This window comes from Dermacentor silvarum, chromosome 3, assembly GCF_013339745.2.
Source record: "Dermacentor silvarum isolate Dsil-2018 chromosome 3, BIME_Dsil_1.4, whole genome shotgun sequence".
In the NCBI taxonomy this organism is placed as follows: domain Eukaryota; kingdom Metazoa; phylum Arthropoda; class Arachnida; order Ixodida; family Ixodidae; genus Dermacentor; species Dermacentor silvarum.
In genome coordinates, this window is record NC_051156.1 from 23,975,138 (window position 1) to 23,989,057 (window position 13,920).

Consider the following 13,920-nt stretch of genomic DNA (forward strand, 5'->3'; position numbering starts at 1 on the left):
CAAGATGCTCGCCAAAGGCATTGTTGAGCCCGCATCGAGCCCTTGGGCATCACCGGTCATGCTCGTTAAAAAGAAAGATGGCACGTGGCGTTTCTGCGTTGATTACTGCCACCTAAACCGAATCACTAAAAAGGACGTTTACCCTTTACCATGAACTGACAACGCTCTTGATTGTCTTCACGATGCCTAATACTTTTTGTCCATAGACCTTCGATCTGGTTATTGGCAGATTTCCGTAAATGAGCAAGACCAAGAAAAGACCGCTTTCATCACTCCAGATGGCCTCTACCAATTCAAGGTTGTGCCGTTTGGTCTATGCACTGCCTCCGCCACATTCGAACGGATGATGGACTCTCTGCTTCAAGGTTTCAAATGGTCAACTTGCCTTTGTTACCTCGACGACGTCCTTGTGTTTTCTCCTACATTTGAGACGCACCTTGAGCGCGTCGCAGCTATCCTTGACGTCTACCGCAAGGCTGGGCTCCAATTAAACTCATCGAAGTGCCACTTCGGGCGCCGACAGATCACAGCGCTAGGCCATCTTGTCGATGCTTCCGGAGTACAACCTGACCTGAAGAAGGTTCGAGCAGTAACAGCTTTTCCTGTACCTCAGTCTGTGAAAGACGTCTGGAGTTTTGTGGGGCTCTGTTCTTATTTCATATAGTTCGTGAAAGATTTCACAGCAATCCTCGACCGCTCACTGAACTTCTGAAGAAAGACGTGCCTTTTACGTGATAAGGCGTCTTCATGCCTTATCACGATTCTCACCAATCCACTTGTCTTGGCCCACTTTGACCCATCCGCACCTACAGAGGGCCGAACCGATGCCAGTGGTTATGAGATTGGAGGCGTCTTAGTGCAACGCCAACATGGACACGACCGTGTTATAGCCTACGCTAGCCCGCTCCTGACAACTGCAGAGCACAACTATTCAATTAACGAGCGCGAATGTCTTGCTCTCGTCTGGGCTGTTTCAAAGTCTCAGTAATCACAGACCATCATGCGCTCTGTTGGCTTTCGTCGCTCAAGGATCCTACTGGCCGGCTCGGTCGTTGGGCCCTCCGACTGCAAGAATATACCTACACAGTGACCTACCAGTCGGGACACCAACACCAGGACGCAGACTGCCTCTCTCACTACCCAGTCGAAGACCCGACCGCTACGGCTGATACTGATACCGACGCCTGCATTCTCTTTGTTTTCCAATTGCTCCATGTCGCCGACGAGCAGCGCCGTGACCCGTCCTTGCGTATCATCATTGACCGCCTGGAATCTTCATTTGCCGACAGTTCCCTTCGCTTATTCACACTTCAAGATGGCGTGCTCTACCGCCACAACGTTCACCCTGACGGCCCGGCATTACTCCTTGTGAACCCCAGACACATTCGCTCGAATGTTCTCCATGAACTTCACGATCTCCCCATTGCCGGTCACTTCGGTGTGTCACGTACCTATGACCGGATCTGCTGACGCTTCTTTTGGCCAGGGCTTGCTCACTCCATTCAAAGATACGTAGCAGAGTGTGAGAAATGCCAGCGACGCAAGACATTATTGACGCTCCCTGCCGGGTACCTTCAACCACTCGACATTCCCGCGGAGCCATTCTTTCAGGTTGGTTTCCCTAGCAAAAATTCTAATAGAAGTTTGTATTAGTCCAATACAGTTTTGTACTAGTTGTATAAGTTTTGTATTAGACCAATAGAAATTTCTATTAGTCGTACTGATTTACCTGTAAGACCAATGGCCCTGTGTATTGTACTTATTAGTCTTATACAATCAGTGTTGCATGTCTACTAGTATCTCTATTAGACTAATAGGTCCTATTGGCCTTATACAGATTGTTGCTGGTCTGATAGAACATGTATTGCTGGATTCCACAGCTCTTGTTTGCTGGTGAAAGTTGATGAAAAAAAATAGACTAGCAGCCCACTTGCTTGGATGGAGAGGTGTTTCTATTTAATCACTGAATAATGAAAAATTCTGCTGTACAATTGTGCAGCAGACTGCGTTCGCACGTTTGCATTAGTTTCAGCGCACTGAGCTAGTGAAACTGGCCATCTCTCGGCGACATACACAGAAGCGACGAGCGCCTACATGGTCTTGCCAATTTTGCTTCACTGAGCCTCATCGCGATGAGTCGTTGAGGAAACAGCTAGTGTTTACAGCACAGCAAATACTTCCCCATGAAAAAAAAAGGGAAAAAACCGAACAATCAGCCGTAATCTGCAAAGCAGAATCGTGGTGCCTGGTCAGCTTACGAACGACGGTGCAATAGCAGCAACCATATTTGTTTGCGGCTGAAGTTTCGTCAGTGTCGTATTTTCTGTTGAAGTGCGCATAAAGTAAATGTTAAACTTTTAACCTAAATTACTAACTTGACACCACATATAAAAGGTCGTAACATTTATTGACATCAAAGAGCAGTATCGCAGAGAAGGGAACACGGTGGGCGGGAAGGACATAAAACTGCGACCGTAGTCAGCCGTAGTTGTGCACAGCACGTGTGCCATGGCGGCTGCCATGTCAAGGTGAGGCGTGTGTGTTTGCGTGTTAGTGAATGAAAAATGTGTTCTTAAGGAACTCGTGGTGTTAGTGCCTGCGCAATCTCATTCGTGCAGTAGTATATTTGGATAGCTTTATCTATAGCTACTGTTAATACTTCAAAACAACGCAAGGCAACTGTTTTACCCCTATCCTTCGTGGCTTTGTGGATCTATCAGCGTGCATTGATTTGCGTTTTCCCCGGCGCCGATTTACCATTTGGAGGTAATTATACTTCTTATTTATGCTTCTGTCGTACAATATAAAGTGTTTTCTCCTTTTTTTTTTATCCGGACGGTGAACGTAAGTACAGTGCCGTCAGGCCGATTGCTGTGTGCGTTGCAGCAATAACATGCCTGTTTCAGACAACGCTGTGCAAGATTTCTGTCTAGAGTTCCTTAATATCTGTCTACAATTTCGATGGAACACACATCTTATGTTGATTTTGTGTGCTTTATAATTGTCCTGTCATGTCAGGTGGCATCCTTTTTTATTATGATAAACATTTTGAGCTAGCATATATCAACTGTCCTAAAATATTGCGGAGCCACATTATTCTAATTTGGATGCAAATATTGCCAGCTTAAACGTTTAGTGGTAAAGCTAGCACCCCTGTTTTTAACTGCTTCTATATGTGTGTATTTTTGTGCCCAGGTTTTTTTTAACCACTTCCTCAAAAGGACGTCCTCTGGTCGAAGTCAACGAAAAGCTCTCAATCAAGATTGCTGACCTGACGAAGATCTCGAAAGAGGAATCTGTAAAAAGACATGCTGTGCTAACAAATGCTTGTAGCAATTTTACCTGTTTTACGTTATCTGGTGCAGTGCAACATTTTCTTTCACAGCAATAGACCTATTAGACTAATACTAATAGGCCTATTAGACTAATACACTAATATACCTATTACACTAATACACTAATAGATCTACTAGACTAACAGGCCTATTAGACTAATAGACAAATAGAGCTAATAGGCTGTATTAGTGTCAATAACCTAATAGGCAATTAGTTTTTGTATTAGAATTTTTGCTAGGGTTGAACTTACTTGGCCCTTTTCCTCTATCTACCTCTGGGAACAGGTGGACTGCTGAGGCCACGGATTACGCCTCGCGCTACGCCATCACCCGAGCGCTTCCTACAAGCTGCGCCACAGATGTCGCTGATTTTCTTCAACGCGACGTGATTTTATAAATGGAGCTCCACGACAACTTCTCACAGACCGTGGCCTGTCAAAAGTTATCGCAGACATCCTGCAGTCCTGTGCACCGAGGCACAAGCTATCCACGTCATCCACAAACAAATGACCTCACGGAGCATCTTAATCGCACTCTCACAGACATGCTCGCGGTCTCTTCAGACCACACTGACTGGGACCTTGCTCTACCGTTTGCTACATTTGCGTATAATTTCTCGCGCTACGACAGCGCCAGTTATTCCCCATTTTTCCTTCTGTTCGGCCAAGAACCAGCACTGCCCCTCGACACAACCCTCCCTGTTCACGCGGCACCGACCAATAAATATGCACTGGACGCCGTCGCCCGCGCTGCTCCCACAAGAGAAATTGCCCGTGACCGCCTTCTGACTTCCCAAGAGAGTCAAAGGCGTTTGTACGACCGGCGACACCGAGACGTGCACTTCCCGCCTGGTTCTTTGGTGCTTCTATGGTCTCCGTCGCGTCAGGTCGGCCTGTCAGAAAAACTGCCGTATCGCTACACAGGCCCATCCCGAGTGCTTCGTGCCGTTACTCCCATCACCTACGAGATCGCTCCGACGCCCCATCTGCTTCCCAGTCCAGTGATATCACGCATGCTACACGACTGAAGACGTACCACCCTCCCAGTGAAGAGATTTAGACGCTCTGAGACGTCGCTTCTGGCACCGGGGTATTATGGTACACGCGTGTTACATTTGGTTGTTTGAACGAGGCACGCGGGCGCCATCACTCGAGCAAAGATGAGGAAGACGAATCAAACCGGTCAGTGCTGCAACCACTGCTGTAAATATTGTCACGAGCGGCGATCCTGTGCTTGGACGATATAACATAATCTGTACGATGTAACAATATAATCTGTACATAGTTTCTGGTTTAATTGACTCGTCCTTTGCATTACAATATAGACAATAATTACATATTTCCGAGTTTGATATATTCCAGATTGACTGTATTATTGCATGGTGAACAAAGCTGTTGGTAATTCAAGAACTATTTGAAAAGTATTCTGCACTTGATGTGCTTCCAGCAGTGCTCTGTTTCACATTCTAGTTGGTGTCCAAAATTACTATTTCTGCATTGCTTTGCCATTTTTGTTTCAAGGAAAATGGACAGGCCAAGGTCACACCAGTGCTAGCACTCACCTTTTCTCGAAGTGCACCCTTCTCGGGCAGCCATGCGACCTCAGCCACACTCTCAATGGCCGCCTTCTTCACTCGTTGAGCGAGGGCCTCCGCCTGCAGACAAGGAAGGTAAATAACTGTGTCTGTTGAAAACTATTCGTATATCACAAAGGCTATCAGTGGCAGCGGAAAGTGCCAATTGTTCAACGAGTTTAATTTATATACACACAAAGCACACCATAACCTGCCAAAACCAATGTGGCTGGCCATGCCTGCACCATTTGGTAAAATAGCTAACTGGATATTGTCACGTGGTAGTGACAGTCCAGTACACAGTAGCAAAACGGTGAATGACAAAACTAACTCTTTACTGGGCGAACCTGAGCCCAGAAAAAAACAGGCTACACTCAAAGCACAGCGACAACGGTGAACACGTCGGCGATCGTCACAAGTCTGATCAGTGGGTCAAGCGCGTCAGCTTTTATACATGAGGGGGCACGACACCGTTTCGGACACCTGTGCTCACGTTTCAGGTGTCCCTTCTTCTGGCTATGCCTGCTGCCCCGTGCGCAACAGACCCGTTTATCTGGAAGCAGCCACCGGACCGTTTCACGAATTGGATGCAACTGCCGGCCTTGGATGGTACTCACTTCCTCGGTTGGCAACCGGGATCATCAACTGGTTCGACTGACGACATTGGATACGCCGCATTTAAGCGACCATCCGCATCGGCCGCGCCGGGGCACGACACCGTTTCGGACATGGAGTGCTCACCTGTGCTCACGTTTCAGGTTGGTTACTTGAATCGCTGTTCTTGTCTGAAAAGTAGCAACCGCTGTATTATTGCGGTGTCGTGCCCCAGTGAGCTACTGCCGTTACTGAAGCGTTGGAAAAACTTGTCTCTTTATGCCTATGTCGGTTGCGCCTACTTCTATCCGGTGATGTCGAATCAAACCCCGGGCCGGATGTGCTGGATAACGTTCTCGCAACTTTGCAACGTATTGAATCCGGCCAGGACGATATTCGAAATGACCTGCAAGCACTAAAGAATTAGCAGGCGTCAGTTGATGTCGAGCTGAACCAGTTGTCGAGTAGGCTCCGTGCTGTAGAAGTCGATATTGTGTCAATGAAAAGTTCCGTGACCAATACATCGCCCGAATCACTGACGATAGCTAACGGCATTTCCACACAGCTAAAGACAATAGAATCGCGCTGTGAAGACACCGAAAATAGACTTCGCCGCTGCAACTTGCTATTCTTTGGAATCACAGATGACAAAAGCGAATCATGGTCATCATCAGAATCAAAAGTCATTGACATATGTAACCAACACCTTGGTATCACTATCGATCCAGCTCAAATAGACCGCGCGCATCGCCTTGGCCAATACAACGGTGAGAAGAGTAGACCAGTCATTGTCAAGTTCGCATTTTTCAAGGATAAGCAGCGCGTAATAGAAAAAGGCTACAAGTTCAAGAACACTAATTTTGCTGTTCCTGAGGACTTTTCTTTGCAAACCCGTATCGCTCGACGCAAACTCATTGAATTTCCAAGAATCAAAAACGCGCAATTTAAGCTAACCCTCAATAAACTAAGAATCGATAACAATGTGTACACATACGATGCAGCATCCGCCACTGTAGTTCCCCTACCCCGATAGCAAAGAACTAGCCTGGGAACACGTGCATCTAAGAAAAAACCCAATTCACCACATGAGCCTATCGTGCCCTCACACCTATCGATATCATTAACTAACATTCGTAGCATTCTTCCTAAACGCAACGAAATTTCGTCATACTTAGATGACTGTGAATGCGACATATTAGCACTTACGGAAACTTGGCTCAGCTCTGAAATTACGGATGGTGAAGTTCCGCCCGATTCTAACGATTACATTATCTATCGCAGAGATAGGGACGACAGAAGAGGTGGTGGGGTGCTGCTCGCCATAAAAAAACATATCACGTCATTTCTTGTACCGATGTCTTTGAGTCTAGAAATTCTGTGGGTCTGCGTATCATTTCCCCATTCGAATGCACTTTATGGTATATGCTACAGACCACCTGATAGCTCCTACAATTTCATTTCCGAATTACACGATAACATTACCTCTATTCGATCCAAATATAACAAAGCTGACATGTTTCTTCTTGGTGACTTTAACTTTCCAGACATTGACTGGCAGAACTTGAGAGGCCAATCACGTGCATCTTGTGAGTTCGTTCAACTAACACTTGATTTTTCATTGTGCAATTAACCGACCAACCAACTCGTATCAATAACATCTTAGATCTTGTTCTATCGTCCGCGCCCGAGAGGGTAAACACTATCACTTTTGCGGATGGGTTCAGTGACCACCGGTTATTACAATTCAGAGTTCATACACCTTCATGCTCACGTCACCTGAAAACTAAACAAGTATTTGATTACAAAAGAGCAAACATCAGCGCTATTAACAATGGTCTGGAAAGCTTCACGTCGTCTTTCTTGGCAACTTTTTCTGACCGGACAGTGAACGAGAATTGGTGCCTGTACAAAGATAAGTTAATACAATTAGCACATGCGCATATACCAAAGGTTTCATTTCGCGTAAACTCATCGAAACCATGGTTCAGTAAAGCTCTTCGTACTCTAAAAAATAAAAAGAAGCGTCTCTACAGGACTGCCAAACGTGTGGACACACCTGTATCTTGGAGCAAACATAAGTCTTGTGATGCAGCCTACTGCAATGCCCTGCGTCAAGCTAAGCAAAAGTATTTCTCTTGCGATCTGCAATCACTGCTTCAAAACAACCCCAAAAAATTTTGGAAAACGATCTCTCCCGCTAAAGACTCCAACATTTCACAACTACTTCATAGTTCTGGCTTGCCGATTGCACGAGAGCTTTCAGCATCTATCTTTAACAATTACTTCACGACCGTATTTACAAAGGAAGACTATTCGAAAATACCAACACCCATCGAACTCGAATATCCATACATGACCCCTATCAATATAACAACCACTGGCGTCGCTGAGCTGATCAACAACCTTAAGATTTCAACTTCTTCCGGCATGGACGGTATCAACTCAAAAATCTTGAAATATACAGTAGTACCCTCTAGCACCGTTCTTTCTCGCTTGTTTCAACAGTCCCTCTCAACAGGGGAAGTTCCGTATGACTGGAAGGTCGGTAAAGTTATACCTTTTTTTAAGTCTGGCGATAAGAGCACTGTTAACAATTACCGGCCAATATCACTAACAAGCGTTCCCGGTAAGCTATTAGAACACATAAATTTTTCAAACGTAGCAAATCATTTGGAAACTAATAAGTTCTTCTTTAAACATCAACATGGTTTTAGAAAAGGACTATCATGTGAAACACAACAAATCGAATTGACTACAGATATTTTCCTTAACATGGATGCCGGCCCACAGACAGATTCCATTTTCATAGATTTCGCTAAGGCTTTCGATCGCGTTGCTCATTGCCGTCTCATAGCTAAACTTTCATGCTTAAACATCGATTCCCTAACAGTATCTTGGATAAGAAATTTCTTGTCATTCCGTAAGCAGTACACCGTCGTCGATAACTATACTTCCAGTATCAGCGATGTAACATCTGGCGTACCACAAGGAAGCGTACTCGGACCATTACTTTTTCTTATCTATATTAACGACCTGCCATCCGAAAAAACGTCATCCATTCGCTTGTTCGCAGATGATTGTGTGATCTATCGTCAAATCTGCTCACCTTCCGATCACGTGGCTCTTCAACGAGATCTTGACCGTATTACTAACTGGTGCTCTTCTTGGCAAATGACCCTAAACACTGATAAATGCAATATAATAACATTCACCCGCAAAAAGACATTTTCCGCTTTCGATTACTCACTGGATAAGAACCCCGTTACTCGCACCAACTCGTACAAGTACCTCGGCATTCTCCCTACACCTAACCTGTCTTGGTCTGCGCACATAGAAAAAGTAACTGCTAAAGCCTCACGTACGCTCGGTTATCTTAAACGTAACCTGCGCGATGCTCCGGCCATCACCAGACAAATCGCCTATCAGACATTCGTAAGGCCACAACTGGAATTCGCAGCCCCTATCTGGTCACCTCATCAAGCTTACCTAATCGCGACTCTCGAGTCAGTCCAAAACCGCGCCGCCCGCTTCATTGTCAGAGATTATCACCGCGACTCTAGCGTGACTAGCATTAAGTCATCTTTATCTCTCTCATCTTTTGCATCGCGAAGAACCATAGCATTGCTTTGTCTGTTTCACAAAATTGTCCATAGCACGCGCCCGTCCACCCTGCCGCTCACACGTCCATCTCGTACATCTCGGCGTCTGCATAATCATCTCAGTTTCCAGCGTATCTTTGGCCGAACTAATGCTTTCAATTCATCCGCGTTACCACGTGCCATTCAGCATTGGAATAACCTACCAAACGAAATAGTTGACATTCTTGACCCTGATTCCTTCAAAGCACGCTTATGCATATTATTTCCATAATTCATCACAAGTAACCTTATTGCGCACCTAAGTAATTGCCTATAGCGCAGTTGTATAGTTTTTTTTTGTATTGCGTTAACATTGTTCTTTCATCTTCACCTGCTACCAATTGTATAATTTCTTGGTACTCTTTTTTTTTGCTGCTTCACACAGTCGTTTGGTTTCATTTATCGCGTTATTTATATTGTTAGATATTTGTTCTGTCATGTTTACCCACTAACAATGTATAATTTCTTTGTACTCCTTTTTCCTTTTTGCTAATTTCCTGTACCCTCCCCTCACGCAATACTCCTTCGGGAGCCTGTGAGGTAACTGAATAAATAAATAAATAAATAAATAAATAAGTCATTGAAGGTTCCAGAGTAATCGCTGGTGCCCATGTCTTCCAGAAAGTACTGTCAAGTATACAATCAGATTACACAAGGTTTGGTGGCAAGAGACAAGCGGATAGAACCATCGATAAGATTTGAGAAACTTGTGGTTTCATACATGCAGGCGCGTCCTGCGCTGAGTGATAACGTTTAACATTTGTAAGCCGGTGAAAAGTGGTCCCCCGAGAAAGATAAACAAGTACACGTGTCAATATTTACAAGGAAGGGCAGCTTCCACCCCTACCCCCTCCGTTTTCTCGTAATCCTGCATTCTGATTGGCTTGCGACAAACGGTGTTTTTTTTTTCCTGGCTATCAAAAATCGGTCTCGGACTGATTGGTGCAACACTGGCTTTTTTCTGTAGTGCAATGTAGATTTTCCGGGCACTGATCCTGTCAGCGACGGGAAATTTTTCAGTCTGATGAGATCTGCATTGGTCTCCCCTTCATGCATCACTTGTTGGATCCTTCAGCCTCTTGCTGCAATATTTTGGGCCCATTAATGCTCCTTCATTGTTGCATGCATTTATATTGCCTTGTTTAGGTGGCGGCATACCTTTTGTTCAAAATGATATGTGCAGCCCTAATTTAATCTTGACTGCTTTACCCAGTGGGAAAAGGTGGCAAATGATGGTGACCATTGTTCAACGATGCTCTGTCAAAATTTAGGTATGTTTTCACATGGGCTGATGACAGCAGCAATGACCAACATTGGCAGTGAATATGAACAGTGGCTCTCAGTAGTGGTTCAAGATTCTCTGATCCAACAAGATGACAAACAGGACACTTTATGTGTATGAGAATAATGCAACGTAGCATGAGGGGTAAGTTCTGGTGATAGAAAGGAAAAAGCTACAACGCAGCCTACTGATGTGCTGGACCAGTTGGCCAATCCAAACGTGTATCACGATAGCAGTTCTGCACGGTGTACAACAGCCGATGCCCACATGTCTTCCTATTTTTTGAACACATACTTCCCTGCAGACCTTTTCTTGTAGGATTTCGGCAAGTGCAAACAAAACAGCAGAAAAGAAAGCGTGGTGGCAAAGAAGACGACACACAGTGCGTGTCTCGAAATAGCGTGGCTTATGACGTGAGTAGTGTTCCAAGGCCAGCTCACTGGATGTCCAGTCTCCTGGCATGGCACGTAAGCCTACCCTTCTGCTGGACACCTGGTCTGCTACTGCGTCTCTGAACCTGTCTGGATGGACACTAGGTTCAGGAGTTGGCCAAGTGCAAGTGCCCTGGCTGCTTGCCATTCTTCTGAAAATGACCGTAGTATTTGTCCACAACATTGACAACTGTGGCTGCCACCAAATTGACTTTTGAATTAATGCATCTCTGCCCACATGAAAGTCACTGTGTTTAATTGAGTCATTCAATTTTAACTATTATAACGTTCCACTGTGTGCCTGTACTCCAGTGCAGCACACCTTTTGGGGCGGACATGGAGCGAAGGCCACTGGATTCTATCGCCTATGCTATGTCCTCCATTCCCAGCAATCGCTAGCTGCCTTGCACCAGCAAACTCCTTCATGTATACCTGCAAATACCCTAATCTCATCACATTCAAGAGCTCTTCACCGTAGGTACTCCAGACCTGTTAATCTCTAGGCACAACTCCACTTCTTCCTCTTGATCTCCGCTAGAATATTGCCTAATCCTGTATGTCTATACTCCTGTCCATTACACCTGTAATTGTTCGTCCCATTGCTCACTGGGCAGTCCCATTGCTCACTTAGCTTCCTGTCAGCCCTATTAATTAGTACTTGCAGAATGCACTGATATTACAGTTTTCTTTTCCAGGATAATGGTAAGCTGCCAGTTGTGACTTGGTAATGCCTACCCTATGCTTTCCAAACACATTGCTTATTTGTGTGGCTTGTTCCTTCTCACGACCTGGGTCGCTTGACTGCTTGGCCTAGATGAGCACACTCCTGCCCTACTCAACGCACGTCCTTTTCTCACACAGTCCTTACTGGGAAAAGCAGCAAAGAACAAAAGATAGTGATACTTTAATGAGCAGTGGCAGTTGTTAAGCTTTAATTTCCAGCCCCCTTGCTCCATTACTCATTGAATAATAATTTCTCTCTCTGTCTCCAGCATGTCAGCAAATCTATTTGGCAAAATTGGAAAAGCAGTTTTCAAGTGCCAACCTCAGTGTGCAAATGATGAGAAGAAAAGCTGTGACAAGAGCTCGTTGTCTGTGCAATACCTGAGTCATGCACGTATTGGTAAGCTGGTATGTTGGGCAGACGGGCTGCTATGCAAATGACTGGCTGTGCAATCACGGAAGGCCGCCTTGCAGAAACTGCGAGTATTTTGACCAGCTGGCAAAAGAGGAAGGAATATGTCATCAGTTAGGCTGTTGGAAAAATGAAATTTCTTTAGAAGGGTGTAAGATGGGCTTGTTGGTAAAACATGCTTCAAAGTAAGGTTAACAGCGCAAGGCTACCAGAGGGGACAGAAGAGAGAATAGAGCGCTGAACTTCCAACAGTTTATTTTCTTTTCAGAAAGCATCGCTATTTATACAGTCACACAATAGCACACCAACCATGTGCAGAACACCACGACACAGCCACAAAAATTCAACGTGGTGATAGCCCGAGGTATCTGATCTTCTTGTCAGTGAGAGCAACAGAGGGGATACTGATGCAACCATCCTTTAAATGTAGAATTTCTCCCACTTCGATTATCTCCCGTGTAACACAGTCTCTGTGTTTCGCGGCGATACTACATTTTTTGAGTCTTGGCCTGCATCCACATGCGCAGCAGTAGGCAGAAAGCCATCCCTGTTTTGCGCGGTCTACATTGTACTTGTTTTCCTTCAGCCTTTCATTTATGCAGTGGCCCATCTGTTCGATAAAATATTTGCCACAAGACAGGGGAATCCGGTAAACGACGTCTGCACAATTTATAGGTTTCCTTAGGTGTGCGATACGGCACTCTCGTTTGGGCCTGGATGCTGGGACGGTCATTTTACATAGGTTACCTAATTTTTCTGGGGCAGAGAACACAACTTGGACGTTTACACGCTGAGCGACATTTTTCAGATTATGCACGATTCTATGTATGTACGGAATTACTGCAATTTTTTGCCTATCCCGAGTTGGTCCATCTGGATTTACATTTACCACTGACAAAGATCTGCGCAGCAGGCCTTTAGCAACAGAAACCAGCACAAGGATTGAGTAGCCTGCCGAAGTTCGGCAGGATAGTACGGTTGTACATTGAGTACTTGTATGCTCATTTACACGTCGCCAGCCATCCCACTGAGGCTGAGAGGAAGGTTCGAGAACTTCGCTGAATTATTTGCCAAGCAACCGAGTTCCTCTGGAAGACCCAACTGCTCCAGCTTAATACTCTCGTGCCTGTGAGACAGCATTCGCCCAAGCGCCGGATTCACAAGCCAGAAACTTGCCCCAGCCCGTCATTTATGTGATTTCCCTGGGACCTAAGTTCGCGGTTGAACCGAAGTGTTCCCCGCCAGCCCTCCTGGCTACCATCAGGCAAGTCTCCCGGCGTACTTCTGAGCAAGAACGAATGTTGCACAGCAGACGGCGTTGATGTCCTGAGCCGCTGTAAGCCAACTGTTTCAAAACTTCCTGTAAAACGTGTTACTTGTTTTCTAAAAGATCAATCCTTGTGTGTGCTCCCAGCAGACAAAGAGGGTGGCTTCGCAGTCTTGTCTATTAAGTTATATCAGGATAAGGCACGATGCACGATTTCTTCCTTTTTTGATTGACACAACACAGTTTCTTTGAAAAAGGTCGAAAGCAAAGCTAAGGATATTTGTCGTATATTAAACCTGGAATCTGTTCTAAAGGGCATGTCTAATGCACAAAAAGATTTTCTTGAAGTCTTTTTCACTGCGAAAACTTATAAAGTTGATATGCCTTTTACCCTTATCATTTCAGGAAATGGTACCTGGCAAAAATGTGTCGCTCTTGCTGAAAAACCTAAATTGTTTAAAAGTGGATGATCCGTTTCTTGTAAAAAACTGATGCAGTACAGCAATTTGTCAGCTCACGATGCAATGAAAGCCTGTTTGCCTTTTCAATTTACGTTAAGGACCTTTATTATTCTATACCACATGACTCACTACTTCACTGCATTGATGAATGCATGCAAATTTGGCCCTTCTCAGTTACAGACTCAGTCTGGCATCAGTGTCAGC

General features: G+C 45.1%; 2 protein-coding genes across 2 annotated transcripts in view; one reads left to right on the forward strand and one right to left on the reverse strand.

Annotated features, from left to right (window-relative positions):
* The window catches only part of LOC125944183 (uncharacterized), a 321,505-nt gene that overhangs the window by 190,756 nt on the left and 116,829 nt on the right, over positions 1–13,920 (forward strand). The gene's annotated exons all lie outside the window — the stretch shown is intronic.
* The window catches only part of LOC119445384 (membrane metallo-endopeptidase-like 1), a 127,937-nt gene that overhangs the window by 81,949 nt on the left and 32,068 nt on the right, over positions 1–13,920 (reverse strand). The window contains exon 4 of the mRNA XM_037709690.2: positions 4,897–4,989. Coding sequence (XP_037565618.1) covers positions 4,897–4,989 — 93 coding nt within the window. The remainder of the gene's footprint in view (positions 1–4,896; positions 4,990–13,920) is intronic.